General features: G+C 35.1%; 1 protein-coding gene across 1 annotated transcript in view; it reads left to right on the top strand.

Annotated features, from left to right (window-relative positions):
- LOC100370106 (translation initiation factor eIF2B subunit epsilon-like) overlaps positions 1-22674 on the top strand; it is a 32293-nt gene that overhangs the window by 3310 nt on the left and 6309 nt on the right. The window contains exons 2-15 of the mRNA XM_085496735.1: positions 518-642; positions 1116-1286; positions 8970-9144; positions 11781-11933; positions 14149-14234; positions 14525-14647; positions 15285-15385; positions 15815-15960; positions 16222-16360; positions 16507-16611; positions 17041-17139; positions 17784-17992; positions 18664-18744; positions 21723-21893. Of these exons, the coding sequence (XP_085352861.1) occupies positions 518-642; positions 1116-1286; positions 8970-9144; positions 11781-11933; positions 14149-14234; positions 14525-14647; positions 15285-15385; positions 15815-15960; positions 16222-16360; positions 16507-16611; positions 17041-17139; positions 17784-17992; positions 18664-18744; positions 21723-21893 (1884 nt within the window). The remainder of the gene's footprint in view (positions 1-517; positions 643-1115; positions 1287-8969; positions 9145-11780; positions 11934-14148; positions 14235-14524; positions 14648-15284; positions 15386-15814; positions 15961-16221; positions 16361-16506; positions 16612-17040; positions 17140-17783; positions 17993-18663; positions 18745-21722; positions 21894-22674) is intronic.

The following is a 22674-nucleotide window of genomic DNA, read 5'->3' as shown; positions in this document are numbered from 1 at the left end:
TTTGTGGGTTATTTTGTGAAAAGTGATTTTTTTGACTTCATGTTAAAAACCACAGGTCTGATTGCTTTGATACTATACATATATGTACCTCAGGTACTCTCAGATTTTGTGATGATTTCGTTCTTCAATTATCTAATTTTGATGAATATTTTTGATCAAAAGTTATATTTTTGAATCTTTGTTGAAAAGAGCAAGTCCAATTACTTTGATACAATATATGTGCATTGCTAACAGTGGAGCTATCTCAGCCGACAGCCTGCTTGTTTATTGTAAAATCTGCAACTGTTAACAAACATGGAAGACATCTTGAATCACGCATGACTGGCTATTTTTGTCATCAAACATATTGAAATAATATTAGTAATTATGATGTCATTGCAGTATTTAATCATCAATTCTTTTGTTCGCAAATTTGAATTTAATTTCTGGAAATAAGATTTCTTACTACAATTTTGTTATTGCCTTAGACATTAATGATTTGTTGGATTATTATTCATGCATGATATTGTTTTTACAGACACTTTTACCCCTTGTAAACAGACCATTATTGGACTACACTTTAGAGTTCTTGGTGTCAGCTGGTGTACAAGATATTTATGTGTATTGTACATCTCATCCTGAGCAAATACAAAACCATATTAAGTGAGTACACGTAAATACTTGTGATTCATAGAACCAGAGAGAGCTCAGTATTTAGTTCATAGCATTCAGTATAGACTGGCACAGTTTGTTTTTGTAGTTTAAATAAAATTAAAAAATTCGCAAAATGGAGGTGTTAGCGCGAAATCACCCCAACTGGTTTATTCTGCAGGAAATTCATTGCAATTAAATATTCATGAATTGCACTTATTATAATGAGGTGGGCGTGGAAATACGTGCATAATGAGGTCAACATGGTAAAGGTCACACTGCGGACCCAACATGGCGGCATGTTGAAAGAGGGGTGATTTTGCAGTTACAGACGATTTCGAGCTAACACCTCCATTTCGCGAATTTTTTTTAATTTTATTTAAACTACAAAAACAAATTAATCGCCCCGACTGCGCCAGTCTACATTCTGTAGTACTATACCTTAAAATTGTATTCATACATAAATTGTGTCATTTTTATCATAGGACATGTCCTTGGCAATGTCATGTTACTACAGTGGTGTCTGAAGATTGTAGGACTGTTGGTGATGCATTGAGGGACATTGATAACAAGGAACTTATCAAATCAGATTTCATTCTTGTTAATGGTGATGTTATTTCAAATATGAGTTTAAAAAAAGTACTTGATGAACACAAGTGAGTAAAATCATCTGACAATTAAAAAAGAACAATCAGTAGATAGCAGCCTAATATTCAATAGTGATAGTGATTTGCTATGCTTACAATGCTGATACAAGACATGATTTTGTACTGGCAGCACATGTGCTCACATCAACTCTTCCTGAAAACATTCTTTACAACTGCATTAGCAAAAACAACTTTTTGCTCATAAATACTTATTCAATTAATAGAATTTTGGGGATCCTATTTGTAAACTTAATTTTACCCCAGTGTTTGAAATTACTGCCCGTTTGTACGCCCGGCACTATTCTGTAAGGCTAGTGAAAATTTCAAGTTACTACATTTATGTATTTTCACGCATATTTACGTTCAGACTCCTCCCTACTTCCTTTTCTGTCTCTTTCGAAATTGAAACCAGGATCACATGGGGATGCTTTGACGTAATGTTGTTTGTGTCAGTTGTCCAATTAGCTTCATACCACCCGTATTCGCCATTTACATAGATCCAGCTCGTTTCATTTGGCGGTGATTACGGGCATCTATGCAAAGTATCACAGCCGAGTCTCTGGGATAACACAATGGTGTTGATTCCGGAGAATACAGCTTACCACCAAATTGATATATATTCGATAAATAAGCACATTTACGCGTTCTTGTGTTTGACTAGACCGGCATAGTTTGGAATTCTTTGTCAAAAAAATAGATGATACCATGTGGCTTCGACAGAAAACTTGAGCAGTATCACATTTCTTATTTTCTCTGCCCCATGTCCGTGAACGACCTCAATCCAAATTCAAAATTGCGTGGGAACCTAGTTGATACTTTGTAACAAGTTCCACTATAAATGTAAACAATGTCGCCGCTGATGTTCTTTCTTCATTGTGCACCCTAGCCAAAATATAAGAAGAAGAAAAAAACAAGAAAACATAATCACTGGCAATGGCACGAACACGTGAATATGTGACGCGAAACTAACCATTTCCAGTATGATAAGCGATAAAATAATATTACAACCCAATGATCGATCCAAGCCGCTCTTGCCTGTAAGGTTATGAAAGATAATACATGTAGGTCAAATCCGTGAACGAATGTGTTTCGTTTCACCTGGGTCTGAGATGATGCAAGGACAAGCAACATAAATATTATTTGAATATACAGTTCTCTTAGTTGTCTGAGGTAAAAAGTGATCGCTCAGAGACTCTATGCAACATAATTTATGTCTGTGAATATATATATTGAACATTGCAGCATAGAATAGACTGTGCATACTAGTATACCTGACTTGAATTTGGATTCCAACAAGCTGCCTTGTCATCAAAAATGAATTGTTTGTTTCACTTTACACAGCTCAAATTAGTAACTTTACACATAAACAAAAGATTAGGACTACTAGTATCTACATTTAATGAACGATTGACAGTTGCTGCCATTGAATAATTAGAATACTAAGCTCTGCCCAGCCTATAGGTAGTAAATGTCGGCCTTTAAGTTTTTCACACCACACGCCCACGCATCGTGTTGTGTCTGGCAGTATGACTCTGGACATAAACAAATGATCAGCGTCATCACCAGTCCCTATCATGGTCAATTTTGACAGGTTTTACTGACTAGTAATTGTGAACATCATGATTTTAGATATATTTGTACTCGTTATATACGAAAAAATAATTTTAATTTAATGTCTAAATATAACTATTACGAAATTAGTTCAAATAGTAAAACAAAACAGTAATCCAAAGCCTGAAGTGAAACTAGTTTGGGAAGCCATTCCATCTGCAGCACTTTGTTTTATCCCAGGGGACGTCGACTCTGGCAGCTTTGGACTTTTATTTAGAACCACTTGGCCGGAAAAGTGATCTCCACATATGATACTAGTATGCTCTGTAAATGCATTAGGTTTAGACATTATAACGATTGGATAATTTGGAAAATTATTTACGAAAAGGTTTGATTTCAATGAATGTAGAATATTTTTATTCCGTGTAGCGCGTCACCACGTGACAGATGATAAACGGCCACCGAATCATCGGTGCTTTGCTACTAGGTAGCAGCATGGTCTTACAAGAGCTTCGCAAAATGCCATTTCTCAGATCGCAAAGCATCGTTGTTACCACTTTGGCGAGTCGTAACTGCGGTCGTAAACACTGTTTTGAGGCACCCATACATACCTTGTTACTAGCCATGTGGTCGGGCAGATTTTTTATAGATGTATGATTGTTGTCAAAATTATGTGCCTAGAGGTCTGATGCAACCGTTTTGACACATGCAACATGTGAAACAAGTATAAACAACAACAATCTATGAACGATGCATGATTTAATGAACTCTCACACTGTGTGTGATTTCAATGAACTCTCACACTATGCGTGATTTCAGTGAACTCTCACAAATATGCGAGAGTTCCAGTTGCCACAAACTTTTCAGAGCTGGTTTATGAGTCAGATTTTTCTTACTTGAATGAAAGTCACTGCAGTGACACTGATTAAATTAAATATAGTGAAACGATTGAAAGTAAATAAAATATTGAAAAAATAAACAGGGCTGGTGAAATTTTAGCATGACAGGCAAGTTTTGAAAGTTACCAGCCCTGTTGTCTGGTAAACTATTTTTACACATTTCAAACACTGTTTTACCCATAATTGGATGTCTTCCCATTTTAATAGAATTATGATTATTATTGTTATAGTTCATTACAACACATATTTTTAAATTACTTTTCTCATCTCATAAACACTATTGATAATACAGTGTATATTTGATGTACACTGTTCTTGTTGCAGTGTATATTTGATGTACACTGTTCTTGTTGCAGTGTAGATTTGATGTACACTGTTCTTGTTGCAGTGTAGATTTGATGTACACTGTTCTTGTTGCAGTGTATATTTGATGTACAATGTTCTTGTTGCAGTGTAGATTTGATGCACACTGTTCTTGTTGCAGTGTAGATTTGATGTACAATGTTCTTGTTGCAGTGTATATTTGATGTACAATGTTCTTGTTGCAGTGTAGATTTGATGTACAATGTTCTTGTTGCAGCGTATATTTGATGTACAATGTTCTTGTTGCAGTGTAGATTTGATGTACACTGTTCTTGTTGCAGTGTATATTTGATGTACACTGTTCTTGTTGCAGTGTAGATTTGATGTACACTGTTCTTGTTGCAGTGTAGATTTGATGTACACGGTTCTTGTTGCAGTGTAGATTTGATGTACAATGTTCTTGTTGCAGTGTATATTTGATGTACAATGTTCTTGTTGCAGTGTATATTTGATGTACACTGTTCTTGTTGCAGTGTAGATTTGATGTACACTGTTCTTGTTGCAGTGTAGATTTGATGTACAATGTTCTTGTTGCAGTGTAGATTTGATGTACACTGTTCTTGTTGCAGTGTATACTTGATGTACACTGTTCTTGTTGCAGTGTAGATTTGATGTACACTGTTCTTGTTGCAGTGTAGATTTGATGTACACTGTTCTTGTTGCAGTGTAGATTTGATGTACACTGTTCTTGTTGCAGTGTAGATTTGATGTACACTGTTCTTGTTGCAGTGTATATTTGATGTACAATGTTCTTGTTGCAGTGTAGATTTGATGTACACTGTTCTTGTTGCAGTGTAGATTTGATGTACACTGTTCTTGTTGCAGTGTAGATTTGATGTACACTGTTCTTGTTGCAGTGTGTATTTGATGTACACTGTTCTTGTTGCAGTGTATATTTGATATACACTGTTCTTGTTGCAGTGTAGATTTGATGTACACTGTTCTTGTTGCAGTGTATATTTGATGTACACTGTTCTTGTTGCAGTGTAGATTTGATGTACACTGTTCTTGTTGCAGTGTAGATTTGATGTACACTGTTCTTGTTGCAGTGTAGATTTGATGTACAATGTTCTTGTTGCAGTGTATATTTGATGTACAATGTTCTTGTTGCAGTGTATATTTGATGTACACTGTTCTTGTTGCAGTGTAGATTTGATGTACACTGTTCTTGTTGCAGTGTAGATTTGATGTACAATGTTCTTGTTGCAGTGTAGATTTGATGTACACTGTTCTTGTTGCAGTGTATACTTGATGTACACTGTTCTTGTTGCAGTGTAGATTTGATGTACACTGTTCTTGTTGCAGTGTAGATTTGATGTACACTGTTCTTGTTGCAGTGTAGATTTGATGTACACTGTTCTTGTTGCAGTGTAGATTTGATGTACACTGTTCTTGTTGCAGTGTATATTTGATGTACACTGTTCTTGTTGCAGTGTAGATTTGATGTACACTGTTCTTGTTGCAGTGTAGATTTGATGTACACTGTTCTTGTTGCAGTGTATATTTGATGTACAATGTTCTTGTTGCAGTGTAGATTTGATGTACACTGTTCTTGTTGCAGTGTAGATTTGATGTACACTGTTCTTGTTGCAGTGTAGATTTGATGTACACTGTTCTTGTTGCAGTGTGTATTTGATGTACACTGTTCTTGTTGCAGTGTATATTTGATGTACACTGTTCTTGTTGCAGTGTAGATTTGATGTACAATGTTCTTGTTGCAGTGTATATTTGATGTACACTGTTCTTGTTGCAGTGTAGATTTGATGTACACTGTTCTTGTTGCAGTGTATATTTGATGTACAATGTTCTTGTTGCAGTGTAGATTTGATGTACACTGTTCTTGTTGCAGTGTAGATTTGATGTACACTGTTCTTGTTGCAGTGTAGATTTGATGTACACTGTTCTTGTTGCAGTGTGTATTTGATGTACACTGTTCTTGTTGCAGTGTATATTTGATATACACTGTTCTTGTTGCAGTGTAGATTTGATGTACAATGTTCTTGTTGCAGTGTATATTTGATGTACACTGTTCTTGTTGCAGTGTAGATTTGATGTACACTGTTCTTGTTGCAGTGTAGATTTGATGTACACTGTTCTTGTTGCAGTGTATATTTGATGTACAATGTTCTTGTTGCAGTGTAGATTTGATGTACACTGTTCTTGTTGCAGTGTAGATTTGATGTACACTGTTCTTGTTGCAGTGTAGATTTGATGTACACTGTTCTTGTTGCAGTGTGTATTTGATGTACACTGTTCTTGTTGCAGTGTATATTTGATATACACTGTTCTTGTTGCAGTGTAGATTTGATGTACACTGTTCTTGTTGCAGTGTATATTTGATGTACACTGTTCTTGTTGCAGTGTAGATTTGATGTACACTGTTCTTGTTGCAGTGTAGATTTGATGTACACTGTTCTTGTTGCAGTGTAGATTTGATGTACAATGTTCTTGTTGCAGTGTATATTTGATGTACAATGTTCTTGTTGCAGTGTATATTTGATGTACACTGTTCTTGTTGCAGTGTAGATTTGATGTACACTGTTCTTGTTGCAGTGTAGATTTGATGTACAATGTTCTTGTTGCAGTGTAGATTTGATGTACACTGTTCTTGTTGCAGTGTATACTTGATGTACACTGTTCTTGTTGCAGTGTAGATTTGATGTACACTGTTCTTGTTGCAGTGTAGATTTGATGTACACTGTTCTTGTTGCAGTGTAGATTTGATGTACACTGTTCTTGTTGCAGTGTAGATTTGATGTACACTGTTCTTGTTGCAGTGTATATTTGATGTACACTGTTCTTGTTGCAGTGTAGATTTGATGTACACTGTTCTTGTTGCAGTGTAGATTTGATGTACACTGTTCTTGTTGCAGTGTATATTTGATGTACAATGTTCTTGTTGCAGTGTAGATTTGATGTACACTGTTCTTGTTGCAGTGTAGATTTGATGTACACTGTTCTTGTTGCAGTGTAGATTTGATGTACACTGTTCTTGTTGCAGTGTGTATTTGATGTACACTGTTCTTGTTGCAGTGTATATTTGATGTACACTGTTCTTGTTGCAGTGTAGATTTGATGTACAATGTTCTTGTTGCAGTGTATATTTGATGTACACTGTTCTTGTTGCAGTGTAGATTTGATGTACACTGTTCTTGTTGCAGTGTATATTTGATGTACAATGTTCTTGTTGCAGTGTAGATTTGATGTACACTGTTCTTGTTGCAGTGTAGATTTGATGTACACTGTTCTTGTTGCAGTGTAGATTTGATGTACACTGTTCTTGTTGCAGTGTGTATTTGATGTACACTGTTCTTGTTGCAGTGTATATTTGATATACACTGTTCTTGTTGCAGTGTAGATTTGATGTACAATGTTCTTGTTGCAGTGTATATTTGATGTACACTGTTCTTGTTGCAGTGTAGATTTGATGTACACTGTTCTTGTTGCAGTGTAGATATGATGTACACTGTTCTTGTTGCAGTGTATATTTGATGTACACTGTTCTTGTTGCAGTGTATATTTGATGTACAATGTTCTTGTTGCAGTGTAGATTTGATGTACACTGTTCTTGTTGCAGTGTATATTTGATGTACAATGTTCTTGTTGCAGTGTATATTTGATGTACACTGTTCTTGTTGCAGTGTATATTTGATGTACAATGTTCTTGTTGCAGTGTAGATTTGATGTACACTGTTCTTGTTGCAGTGTATATTTGATGTACAATGTTTTTGTTGCAGTGTAGATTTGATGTACACTGTTCTTGTTGCAGTGTATATTTGATGTACAATGTTCTTGTTGCAGTGTAGATTTGATGTACAATGTTCTTGTTGCAGTGTATATTTGATGTACACTGTCCTTGTTGCAGTGTATATTTGATGTACAATGTTCTTGTTGCAGCGTATATTTGATGTACACTGTTCTTGTTGCAGTGTATATTTGATGTACAATGTTCTTGTTGCAGTGTAGATTTGATGTACACTGTTCTTGTTGCAGTGTATATTTGATGTACAATGTTCTTATTGCAGTGTAGATTTGATGTACACTGTTCTTGTTGCAGTGTAGATTTGATGTACACTGTTCTTGTTGCAGTGTAGATTTGATGTACACTGTTCTTGTTGCAGTGTAGATTTGATGTACACTGTTCTTGTTGCAGTGTAGATTTGATGTACAATGTTCTTGTTGCAGTGTAGATTTGATGCACACTGTTCTTGTTGCAGTGTAGATTTGATGTACAATGTTCTTGTTGCAGTGTAGATTTGATGTACACTGTTCTTGTTGCAGTGTAGATTTGATGTACAATGTTCTTGTTGCAGTGTAGATTTGATGTGCACTGTTCTTGTTGCAGTGTAGATTTGATGTACAATGTTCTTGTTGCAGTGTAGATTTGATGTGCACTGTTCTTGTTGCAGTGTATATTTGATGTACAATGTTCTTGTTGCAGTGTAGATTTGATGCACACTGTTCTTGTTGCAGTGTAGATTTGATGTACAATGTTCTTGTTGCAGTGTATATTTGATGTACACTGTTCTTGTTGCAGTGTAGATTTGATGTACAATGTTCTTGTTGCAGTGTAGATTTGATGTACACTGTTCTTGTTGCAGTGTATATTTGATGTACAATGTTCTTGTTGCAGTGTAGATTTGATGCACACTGTTCTTGTTGCAGTGTAGATTTGATGTACAATGTTCTTGTTGCAGTGTATATTTGATGTACACTGTTCTTGTTGCAGTGTAGATTTGATGTACAATGTTCTTGTTGCAGTGTGTATTTGATGTACAATGTTCTTGTTGCAGTGTATAATTATCTATTGACGTATTAGGTCATATATAGCTTTTTATTTCTAATATTTACCCATTTAATAACAAGATATTTCTATCAGGGCTCGGAGATTGAAAGATAAGTCGGCTGTGATGACTCTTGTGTTGAAAGAAGCGTGTCCTGCACACAAGACAAGATGTCAGGAAGATGAGTTCATGATAGCTGTTGATAACAAAACAAACAGAGTTCTACATTACCAGAAAATACACAAATCTAACAAGGTTACTTTATCCATGGTAAGACTATTTGTTAGTTTATTTAGAATTCAGTCAGCTATTTTACATAGTAGTACATGTAACTGTTCTTGATAGAGCCAATAAATACACAATAAATACAAATTTAAATACAATAAGAAACATATAGGACACAAATAAAAACAAGAAATGCACATGTTACCTGAATTGAGAATGAAATACCTATTATAATATATCATAAAGTCATTTGAATAATGAGTTGGACCAGAGGTACATGACTTGGGGTTTGCAAAGCGCATAGTACTGTATGGTGACATCATGTCTTAATCCCATTCAAGTCTCATCTCGTAGATAGCGAGACTGATGCTACGACCTTCAAACATGAAATAGGTGGTTTGTAATAATCAATAAAACATGTATTACCACATTCATAGTGAAAAAATTGTACAGAAAATAAAGTTATCGTAATCCGTCATATCGTGAGCAGCTATATTAATCCACCTGGACATTCCAGTATCCTAGTTACCTCGGGCATGCGCATTCACATTTTTCTGAGTTGGAATGCTTATGCGAGAGCGAGATTGAAACGGGATCTTGGTATCATGTCACCGTAGTTGCAAACCCCAAGTAATGTACCTCTGGTTGGACACACTAGATGCTAAAAATATGCAGACTAGTTGCTTCACAGGGTAGGAATAGAATTCCGAATATTTGATGCCATTTATTTAAAAGATTTTCTGTGACAGTCTGCATTCCATTCGTACTGACTCTACTATTGTAAGAGTGAACTTCATTTATTTTGTGGAACATGTTTAAATAATCTGGGATCAGTTTATTTTTTCATTTTATATAATAAAATACATCTACAGTAAAATAAATGCACTGTGTAATTGACATCTACTTTAATCTGTTTAACATATCCCTACAGTGACATTTAAAATAATCTTCAGTCCACAAGTCAGTAATCATTGTGAATGTGAAATGGTATTTCCACTACACTGTAACCATACAGTATTAAGGTAGCGAGACTATTATTTGTGTTGAAAATTACAATTTTCACATTTATTTATTAATTGATGAAATGCACTATAAACTTTCATGTGATAAAGTCAACATAACATAGAATGTCATGTAAGTTGGTTAATTAAAATGTAGATTTTCTGAAGGAAAGCAAGGCAGCCTCAGTCGTGTTTTCCAAAATCAACAAGACAGGTTTAATCTGTGTGCCTATAAGTTTCAAAGATAAACTCAAGACAAAGCAATGTTAGGATGTGTTATCAGTAGCTATCTGACACACAATTAGTGTTTCCAAACATTTGAGTGGTTTGTCTCTGCCCCTATTTGTTTCACAGATTAGTCATTTGCATATGAATGTGTCAGACACAAGGTCACACAGCCACTGAAAAAAATCATTGATTTTGGTGTTTTAATATGCCGAATTTATCCAATTATAGCTATCCCATTCCTTTATTTTTTTGGTTTCCAATAGCCTTACACATTTGGATGCCCCTACACATGTTAAAACAGACCTTGATGGGAAAACAAATTGATTGTGCTGATAAACAAGCTTGAAAATCTTTGCTGTTACTTCATGGACGTTTTCTAGGAGTTTATGTTTTTCAAAATACAAGGTCTTTAACAAAAAATAACGTATACTTATTATCGTCGGATTAACACCAAATTTTCACAGCTTTAAGGTGACAGTGAGAGGAACTTGAATGTGTCCAGACAAACTATTTCATCGATTATTTACCAACGAGTTGTGGTTTGAGTTGGAGGCAATGCGACTAAAACAGTAATTGAAATTCAGCACGCTATTTTTTAAAACGCGTTGCTTGAATAAAACTGACCAGACACATTCAATTTACCAGACTATTGAACAACTAGGAAAAGTGAAAAAAATACTTCTTATCGCCAGCATAAATGCGTAATTATTATTTTTTACAGAAAAAGTAATTTTTCACCTTTGGTTGAGTAACGCGTCGTAGAATGCAGATACGGGCATGCACAATACACTTGTGAAAAGCTTGAGGTCTGGCGATTCTAAAAATATATACTTTCCCGGGTCTATTTGTAGTCATTGAGTCACAATTAGAAGATGAAAACAAGTATGCAAATAATAGTCTCGCTACCTTAAGAGAAGGAGAGCTACTGTGTTATATAAGATAATTCAGGTTTGAAGAGATATCAACTGACCCAATTTATTGAGATCTCTATTAATTTTATTGCTAATATAGATATCAAATTATAGGTTTTTGTCAACATGGACACCAATCTATTCACTTACTATATTGGTTGGTTGTCTAAATTCACATTTATTATTTTAATGTGACTGTTTTCGTTTGCTACACTCAAGTGCACAGTTGGTCTCACAAATCTGAAGTTGTAGTTTATGTGCATAAAACAAATCTCCCACATCAGAAATACCACCTTGCACCTTACAGATTTACTATCTACATATATTATAGTGTTATCAGCATGTAAATTAGAGAAGCATTGAGTCAACATGTGTTTTTAATTGTAACAGATTCTGTAATCGCACCATTAATGATTGCAATCCAGACAATGTATTAAAACAATCACGTTTCACATCAAAATTCTTACTATAGAAAAGCCATTGTACACAAATGTAGTTATTCTGTGATAATATGGTTGATTTACCATGTATTTCATTATAGAGTATGTTTGAGAACAATGATATAGAGTTACGTTATGATTTATTAGACTGTCATATTGGAATCTGTTCCCCTCAAGTACTGCAATTGTTCACTGATAATTTTGACTATCAAACAAAAGATGATTTTGTTCATGGAATTTTAGTAAATGAAGAGGTAAGCATGCACTTGTTTCTGTAATATGTATTTATTTTCTAAATCATCTCTCACCATTCAACACATTGTATATGCTGTTACATGCAGTGGACATCACCATCTGCTGTCACATGCAGTGGACATCACAATCTGCTGTCACATGCAGTGGACATCACCATCTGCTGTTACATGCAGTGGACATCGCCATCTGCTGTTACATGCAGTGGACATCACCATTCTGCTGTTACATGCAGTGGACATCACCATCTGTTACATGCAGTGGACATCACCATTCTGCTGTTACATGCAGTGGACATCACAATCTGCTGTTACATGCAGTGGACATCGCCATCCTGCTGTTACATGCAGTGGACATCGCCATCTGCTGTTACATGCAGTGGACATCACCATTCTGCTGTTACATGCAGTGGACATCGCCATCTGCTATTACATGCAGTGGACATCGCCATCTGCTGTTACATGCAGTGGACATCACCATCTGCTGTTACATGCAGTGGACATCACCATCTGCTATTACATGCAGTGGACATCGCCATCTGCTGTTACATGCAGTGGACATCACCATCTGCTATTACATGCAGTGGACATCGCCATCTGTTGTTACATGCAGTGGACATCACCATCTGCTGTTACATGCAGTGGACATCACCATCTGCTGTTACATGCAGTGGACATCACCATCTGCTATTACATGCAGTGGACATCGCCATCTGCTGTTACATGCAGTGGACATCACCATCTGCTATTACATGCAGTGGACATCGCCATCTGTTGTTACATGCAGTGGACATCACCATCTGCTGTTACATGCAGTGGACATCGCCATCTGCTATTACATGCAGTGGACATCACAATCTGCTGTTACATGCAGTGGACATCACCATCTGCTGTTACATGCAGTGGACATCACCATTCTGCTGTTACATGCAGTGGACATCGCCATCTGCTGTCACATGCAGTGGACATCACAATCTGCTGTTACATGCAGTGGACATCACCATCTGCTGTTACATGCAGTGGACATCACCATCTGCTGTTACATGCAGTGGACATCACCATCTGCTGTTACATGCAGTGGACATCACCATCTGCTGTTACATGCAGTGGACATCGCCATCTGCTGTCACATGCAGTGGACATCACCATCTGCTGTTACATGCAGTGGACATCGCCATCTGCTGTTGCATGCAGTGGACATCACCATTCTGCTGTTACATGCAGTGGACATCGCCATCTGCTGTTACATGCAGTGGACATCGCCATCTGTTGTTACATGCAGTGGACATCGCCATCCTGCTGTTACATGCAGTGGACATCGCCATCTGCTGTTACATGCAGTGGACATCACCATCTGCTGTTGCATGCAGTGGACATCACAATCTGCTGTTACATGCAGTGGACATCACAATCTGCTGTTACATGCAGTGGACATCACAATCTGCTGTTACATGCAGTGGACATCACCATCTGCTATTACATGCAGTGGACATCACCATCTGCTGTTACATGCAGTGGACATCACAATCTGCTGTTACATGCAGTGGACATCACCATCTGCTATTACATGCAGTGGACATCACCATCTGCTGTTACATGCAGTGGACATCACAATCTGCTGTTACATGCAGTGGACATCACCATCTGCTGTTACATGCAGTGGACATCACCATCTGCTGTTACATGCAGTGGACATCACCATCTGCTGTTACATGCAGTGGACATCGCCATCTGCTATTACATGCAGTGGACATCACCATCTGCTGTTACATGCAGTGGACATCACCATCTGCTGTTACATGCAGTGGACATTGCCATCCTGCTGTTACATGCAGTGGACATCACAATCTGCTGTTACATGCAGTGGACATCACCATCTGCTGTTACATGCAGTGGACATCACCATCTGCTGTTACATGCAGTGGACATCACCATCTGCTGTTACATGCAGTGGACATCACCATCTGCTGTTACATGCAGTGGACATTGCCATCCTGCTGTTACATGCAGTGGACATCACAATCTGCTGTTACATGCAGTGGACATCACCATCTGCTGTTACATGCAGTGGACATCACAATCTGCTGTTACATGCAGTGGACATCACAATATGCTGTTACATGCAGCAGACATCACCATCTGCTGTTACATATGCAGCAGACATCACCATGATTGTTACACATTGTGTTGTAATCTATAGAAATCATTGTTTGTTTAGATAATGGGAAATCAAATTCATTTGCATTTATTGCATACTGAATATGCAGCAAGAGTTTCTAACCTGTACATGTATGATGCAATTAGGTAAGTTTTTATTGTATTATTTAGTGTACTGTATTTATTGTATTATCAAAATGTTTATTAGTGTTACTTTATTTAGTGTTATTATAAAACAATTCATAAATAAATATTTATATCATAATAAATGTATTCAGTATATTTAAGAAAAACATCAAAAATCAAAATGTATATCATAAGTGAATTATCAAAAATGACAGTTGCACTTACACAATGTAGTCTGTGTTGTCATTGATTTAGTCTATGGTGTTCACTCTCACACATACAATGAAAATTTATATATTTCTTATTTTCAGCAAAGATGTGATTCACAGATGGACTTATCCATTTGTAGTTGACAATAACTTATGTGTCAATGAAAGTGGTTATATGTTGTTAAGACATAATATATACATCTCCAAGGATATAACATTAGCCAGGTACAATTATTTTAAGTTTTAACTCTAAAAATGGTAAGAGTGTGTCTTCTGTTGAAATAATAGGAATTTAAATTAACAACATGTTACAAACATGGAAGTATGGAGACTTGGAAACAATCTCTTGTTTGTTTTGCAATAACCCAGTTTTTGCAATTTATACACTCACATAATATTTTATTTTATTGAAAAAAACACTTAAAAACAAACAAGAGACTGTATGCAAGTCTAGCAAGCATAGTAATATTCCAATATATTTTACCTAATGTTGTAATATTTGTTGTCCAATAACTTTTTTTATTGTATTCTGTTTGACCTATACTCAGTTGAACCTTTGAGTCCTTCACCAAGGAATAGCTTAAAAGGTGGTGGTGGTCATCGCACAGTGCATGTTCATATTGCATGTGAACCAATAATATATTTTACTTATGTTGTGTACATTGCTATGACTCCCATATCAAACATGTGTTGTGATGATCATCATCCTTTAACAAATAAACAGTATAACAGTTAAAATATTCATAAAACCATGACTGTTACCATAGATATGATGTCAGTGACTGTTGCTATAGATATTGTGGTAGTGAGTGTTGCTATGGATACAATAGTAGTGACTTGAGTCAATGAATTTTGTTTTCAGAGGATGCGTACTGAAGGAGGATGTTGTTGTTGGCCAGGGAACATGTATTGGTACAAATACTGTCATTTCAAATAGTGTTATTGGTAGGAATTGTCAGATAGGTGAGATCATTTGCTTTTAATTTATACAGAAATAAATGAAGCATGTTTTGATGTCACATGACAAACCAACAAATTTTATAATTTTACACTATCAAACATTTTTACATTTCTTATATTCATGAGTGCAAGCAGTGGATGGTGTAGAATTCGATGTACATTGTCAACATTCAGGATCAATGGATGACAAAATTTCCCCATGTCTTATATTTCTACTCATCTTTAACGCATTATAGTATTCTTCTATATACTTAATTATAATATTATTGTACTATGGGTAATATACATATATTATTAACATAATGACAGACTGATTCTTGCCTCTTTACAAGTTTATTTGATCAAATGCTACTCGTATACAACACTACTTTCTACAACTTAGAAGATACATGTATAAGACACAAGATTTATTCATATTTTATTTTATTTCAGGAGAGAATGTGATATTAAAAAATGCATATATATGGGACAATGTTGTAATTTGTGGACATTGTGAAATTGACTCATCTTTAATCTGTAACGGATCAACAGTCTTATCTAATGTCACAATTCAACCTAATTGTACTATATCCTACAATGTAAGTAGTAACCATGACAACCCACAAAGTCTATATCATGTGACTGTTCATCAATACAATTAGGTGCTGTTGAAATTTATTTGTTTATTGGTCCAAACTTAATTATGAAAAAGTGCATACAAATATTTACTGACAAAGCATTGGTCAGAACTAATAGTATTAAAAGGGATAAACTAGTTTGTGTTTGTTTTACCACCAACGTCTTAAAATCCATATAGCATTAAAAACCATTAACAAGTTTACTTTACTGAATCTATAAAGGTGACTGTTGGACCAGATGTAAACATCAAACCAGGTACATTATTGACAACACAGTTACCAACACTGAACACAGGATTTGATGATTTTGCAACTGAGAAAGAAATACAAGAACTTGATGATGTGTCACAACAGCCGCCATGTAAGTTAGTTGTTTGGTTTGTAGGCTTATGAGGGATACTTGTTTGTTAGCCTATCAGGATTACCTGTCTAAAGTTAAAACATACATGGCATTTTATAGTAGAAGTTGTCCGTAACTGAATAAAGGATTTAACATTTGTCTTTCAGCTTACGATGTAGATATTGTTGGAAAACAGGGTAAAGGGTATCCATGGAAACTGAAAAGTGATGATGATGAAGATATAGAAGAGGAATTATGCTCGCATATGTGGAGTAAGTTATTGACATATAATTAGTTGTCATTGGGATGAATTCCAAAATGGCATCAAAATCACATTCAATTTGACACATACTCATGGACCAATTCAAGATGGCCGATCGCTGACCACTTTTATGCTTAAAATTCATCCAAATCAAGCATTTCTTTCATAATGCAACAAGATCTTGGTCTTGTATGGATGCATTTCATTAACACTTGGTACATACATTGATTATTATGAAACCTTGATGTTGTTTTTCAGATCTGATTCAAAATGGCTTACTGGTGGCTATTTCGTTTAAATCAATGTCATTCTGGATTCATATCCCATAATGTCATGCAATTACTTGTCAGTTTATCAGAGGCATCATGGTAATTTTATGGATTTTGAAAGTTAGATAATTACTTTGAATACATTATGATTGCATAATTTATTTTTTTAGATCTCTGCGTGGATACTGAACAAGATGAAGAAAGCAGTGAGGATGAATCCATCGAGGATCTCACTCCTCCAACAACACCACCTTTAGATGACACTAGGAGTATGTACACCATTAATCAGTTTTTATTACGAGGGTATTGTCATTACGGCTGAACATTCAACTATAGTATTGTCTCCAATATTGATATACTTCCATAAAAGTGAATTTACAAACATTGCCTTAGTAGTTAGTAGTTTTGCAATATTGTAGACAAACCTTAGACTTTGTGTTTCCAAAATTGAGAACATACCCAACACATATGAAAATCAACAAGGGATATCTGTTTCTTTGGACATGGTACCAACTTGTTTTTCTATCTCACAAATCTTGACACTGATCATACGACTACAAATCTTTTTGGATATGTATGCAAGGACAATTATTGCTTCTCAATAGTACATAAATTTGAAATAAAATAAATATACCCGATAACAATTAGGACAATGTTTATAAAGTGAAGTTACAAACCAATTACAGATGTGTATGATCATTTAAAAAAACATTTCATTCAAAACTCTTTTGTAACAACATCTGTGCACTTTTATCTCATGTATGATTAATACCTGTATGCTATTAACTAATTTTTATCAAATTGTTTGAAATTAGATCTATTTTCATGAGGCAATGTAAAATAATACAGCCCTCTTCCTGCCATGAATTATTACAAGCAGGATGTTAGTTACACCTGTATCCCATTATTACAGTGTTCTACAATGAAGTTTTAGACAGTCTTCATCGAGGAATAGAGGAGAATATAAACTGTGATAATCTTGTATTGGAGATTAATTCATCTAAATATGCATATAATGTATCCATGAAGGAACTAAATGGTTTAGTTGTAAAGGCTATACTGGAATTACCTCAGCTACAGTCAACATTACGTCCCCCTCAATATTTGTCAGCATTAAAAACTGTAAGTATATTTAGTTATTTGTAATTATTTACAGCTTCATCATTCTTTGGTGCAGTCAAGTGTTGTTTCAAATCTCTCTGGTGGCCATGACCTCTGAACTGTTCTACCAGGAATAGACAGTGGGTACATGAGTGTGGTAATGGTATGCAATACCAATATATTTGATATTTGAAATACCTGTTTCTAGGTGATTTAGTAAAAGACAACTAATTTTAACTGAGGTACTGCCTCTTGGTTATGGATGAATTTTGCTCAAACTTGGTACATACATTAGACATGTTTTTTTCAGATTGGATTAAAAATGGCTGACTGGTGGCCATTTTGTTTTAATGAATACTGTTCCAGAGCAATGTCTCTCAGTATTGCTGACGAGTACCCGTTTGACGATCAGATACAAGATGATTGAATCTCAATCATTTTAATGTTAAAAAATCATCATAATTAAGCTTTTGGATCCACATCTTTGTCATGTTTATGTTTCAACTATATTACTATAAACAAAATTATATATCTTAAGTTTGATAACTAACGGGGACAGTGCCAGGCATGGCTTATTTCTAATCAAACTGAAAGATTGAATTTGAGATGTTTCAGACAATGCCAAGCACATTATATATAATTTTTTAACAAACTTGGGACCATGTGTTATTATACTTGTGATCTAATCCTAGCTGCTGAAACAACTATCACCTGTGTTACAAAACTATATAAAGAGTTGTGAATCTCAGATGGACTGTCTGGTAGCATTAGAGGTAAATACTTTATCATCATTCATAGCTTTCTAATCCTTGTTTCGTCTGCCTTTCTATTAACAGCATTGTATCAGACACTGTGGCTGTTATCATTCAATCTCGACATGTTGATGATTACTACCTTATTCTAAAATATGTTTGGATATTTAGAGTACTAACAAATTCCCACTTCCGGCCCGGTTAGACTTAAAATACACCACAAATATTCACTTTTGAGATATAATTTTTGGTATGTTTTGGTTCTTGGATATCTAAGCTTCGATGTCCTGTACTTCGTTTAGTAATTTGAAATTCCCAGTTTGCGTAAAAAGGAAGCATTTGCTTCAATATTTGCTGAGGGACGGCCGCTTAGGTATGTGCCCTGTAACTTACAGCACATGAACTTAAAAACATCAAGGAAATCACATTCACAGGAAGTTGACAATCCCTAATATTGCTTAATCGCCAGTTGTGAACTTTATCAGGATTCCCGTATGAAGTTACACATCATTCTAGCAAAGAAAAATATTGATTATTGTTGTGCAGGTTATATAATAAAAATATCAAATAATTAATATTTCATTTTTGTTAGTATATCTTTATTTATTAAAATATGTACAAATTATATCTAATTGGGGGGGGGGTATTGCCAAGCAAGTTTATAAAATTATAAACAATCATTTTTGTAAATAACACTGACCGCGAAATACGCCTTTGAGAAGTATTACTGATGGAATATTTTATATTGCAATTTCTTTCAATTAGAATTAGTTGTATTGCAATGCATTAGTAATAATGTAAATATATATATATACATTCCTTTATTTTATTGTTGAGACTGAGTTATACAATATTCAACTATCTTTTGCAACACCAATAAGATCATAATGATAGTGTTTATTGTCCTTGAAGCTAGAGGTATTATCAGAGCATGGTTGTTATTTTGGAACACCTGCTAGGATGGTATTCCCAGAATACCAATTCTTAACAAAGATGAAAGGGCCAGTTACTGAGACAAAGCCCTACTCCCTGTGAAACCCACCAGATACCAAACCCTCTTACCGCGAAAGCCACTCACCATAAGACTACTAGTAGATACTGTAAAATACTTTATTTACGCTCAGAATTTATTTTTGCTATTTTCGCTGAGGGGATGATTCAGTGAAAGTAAAACCCAGCAAATATACCCTTTTCCCTATATCTTTCTTTCAACTCGTCAAAAATCAGTGAGAATAAATTTCATACAAAACACACAAAATGTAATTTCAGTGAAAATTAATTCCAGCTAAAATAAAGTATTTTACAGTAATACAAATAAATTAATAATAAACATAATACCGTATTAAAGATGTATAGTAGAAGTTTTCATGAAGTAAAACTCACACTTATTAGTCCCCGTTCGGACGCAGTCCGAAAACGGGGACTTATGTTTTGCCCTGTGTGCGTCCGTGCGTGCGTCCGTGCGTGCGTCCGTGCGTGCGTCCGTCCGTCCGTCCGTGATCACCTGTATCTCGAACATGCATGGACCAATTAAGTTCAAACTTCACTCATAAATCACACATTATATGGGACATATGCACATGCATTTTTTTCATGATCCGATTAACGATAGCCGAAAAGCGGCCATTTTAAGGCCGAAAATGCATCAAAATCGCACATTTTCACCATTCCGGACCCGGATCTCAGTTATGCATGGACGGATTTTGTTCAAATTTGGTACATACATTAAACATAATAGGACCTTGATGCACGTCATTTTTTTTTTGGATCGGGTTCGAAATGGCCGACTGGCGGCCATTTTGTTTTAAAGAATTCAGTTCTGGATCCGTATCTGAGACATGCTTGGATTGATCGAGTTCAAACTTCACACACACAAGGTACATCATGTCACAAATATGTATGTGCATTTGTTTCATGATCTCATTAACGATAGCCAAATGGCGGCCGCTTTAAGGCCGAAAATACATTGAAATCGCACATTTTCACCATTCCGGACCCGGATCTCAGTTATGCATGGATGGATTTCATTCAAATTTGGTACATACATTAAACATAATAGGACCTTGATGCACGTCATTTTTTTTTTCGGATCGGGTTTGAAATGGCCGACTGGCGGCCATTTTGTTAAAGAATTCAGTTCTGGATCCGTATCCAAGACATGTCTGGATTGATCAAGTTCAAACTTCACACACACATGGTACATCATGTCACAAATAGATATGTGCATTTGTTTCATAATCTGCTTAACAATGCATCAAAATCGCGTATTTTCACAATTCCAGAACCGGATCTCAGTCATGCATGGATGGATTTTGTTCAGATTTAGCACAATGTGTTGTACATATGCAGGTGCATTTCGGTCATGATCTGCTTTGAATGTATATGTCACTCAAATATGAACGAAGCGGGGACGTGTCATTGACAATGACTTGTTATTATCATAGAATTGTGTTAAATCATATCAAACCTTATATATATTATGAAAGCTCATAATTCACATTAATTAAATGCAGCCTTCATGTGGTCACATGACTGCTAAATAAATAAACCCTTTATTGAAGAGGACTGTGAAGAATACAGAAAGAATACAACAATTTGTTAATAAAAAATGTAGAATTAAATGTGAGAAACATAAAAGCTACTGTTTTTGATAACTTTTTTTTTCTTTCAAATTACTATTTTTGCATTTTATCAGAAATTTGTTGCTATGTTTTATTTTCTATAACAACTATTTGTTCAAATGAATTGAAATTTGTTGTTTGCCAACTACTTAAGCAATAATCCACTCTAAATTATGAGTACCAGCAGGAAACTATAATGCTAAGTTTATCCTGAGAATACCGCAAAGTATGCACTCAGGCAGCACAGGATTGCTATGTATCAGTCAATATGATCACCATATTGCCCTCGTTCATACTTTGCAGTATTCTTTCTATAACTTTATAGTATTTTTGTATATACTTCATAAAATAACTAAGTTTGTTTTCTATATATTTTAGGAATACTGTGGAAGTTGTGAGAATTTTGCACCAATCATAATGCAAGTAATACATTATATGTATGACCAAATGGAAATATTGCAGGAGTCTGTTATACTATCATGGTATAACCAGACGTCATCATCAGATGAACCACATACTAGAATGAAACATCAAGAAATTAGAAAACAGGTATGAGATCTCACAATGTGGATTTATTACATGCATAGACCACTGAATATGGTCCCTTTCATCCTTTGAAACCCAGAGAATTAATTTAGTGAGGAATTTTATGAGGTGAGGTATTATATGAAGTGAGGTATTTTATGAAATTAGGTATTTTATGAAGTGGGGTATTTTATGAAATGAGGTATTTATGAAATGAGGTATTTTATGAAATGAGGTATTTTATGAAGTGAAGTATTTTATGAAATGAGGTATTTTATGAAATGAGGTATTTTATGAAGTGTGGTATTTTATGAAGTGAGGTATTTTATGAAGTGAGGTATTTTATGAAGTGAGGTATTTTATGAGGTGAGGTATTTTATGAAGTGAAGTATTTTATGAAGTGAGGTATTTTATGAAGTGAGGTATTTTATGAGGTGAGGTATTTTATGAGGTGAGGTATTTTATGAGGTGAAGTATTTTATGAGGTGAGGTATTTTATGAAATGAGGTATTTTATGAAATGAGGTATTTTATGAAATGAGGTATTTTATGAAGTGTGGTATTTTATGAAGTGAGGTATTTTATGAAGTGAGGTATTTTATGAAGTGAGGTATTTTATGAGGTGAGGTATTTTATGAAGTGAAGTATTTTATGAAGTGAGGTATTTTATGAAGTGAGGTATTTTATGAAGTGAGGTATTTTATGAGGTGAGGTATTTTATGAGGTCAGGTATTTTATGAGGTGAGGTATTTTATGAGGTCAGGTATTTCATGAAGTGAGGTATTTCATGAAGCGAGGTATTTCAT

This window comes from Saccoglossus kowalevskii, chromosome 3 (genome assembly GCF_978046115.1).
Source record: "Saccoglossus kowalevskii chromosome 3, keSacKowa6.1, whole genome shotgun sequence".
Lineage (NCBI taxonomy): Eukaryota > Metazoa > Hemichordata > Enteropneusta > Harrimaniidae > Saccoglossus > Saccoglossus kowalevskii.
Note: the sequence above shows the minus strand (reverse complement) of the source record. Positions and strands in the feature narration are given on the sequence as shown.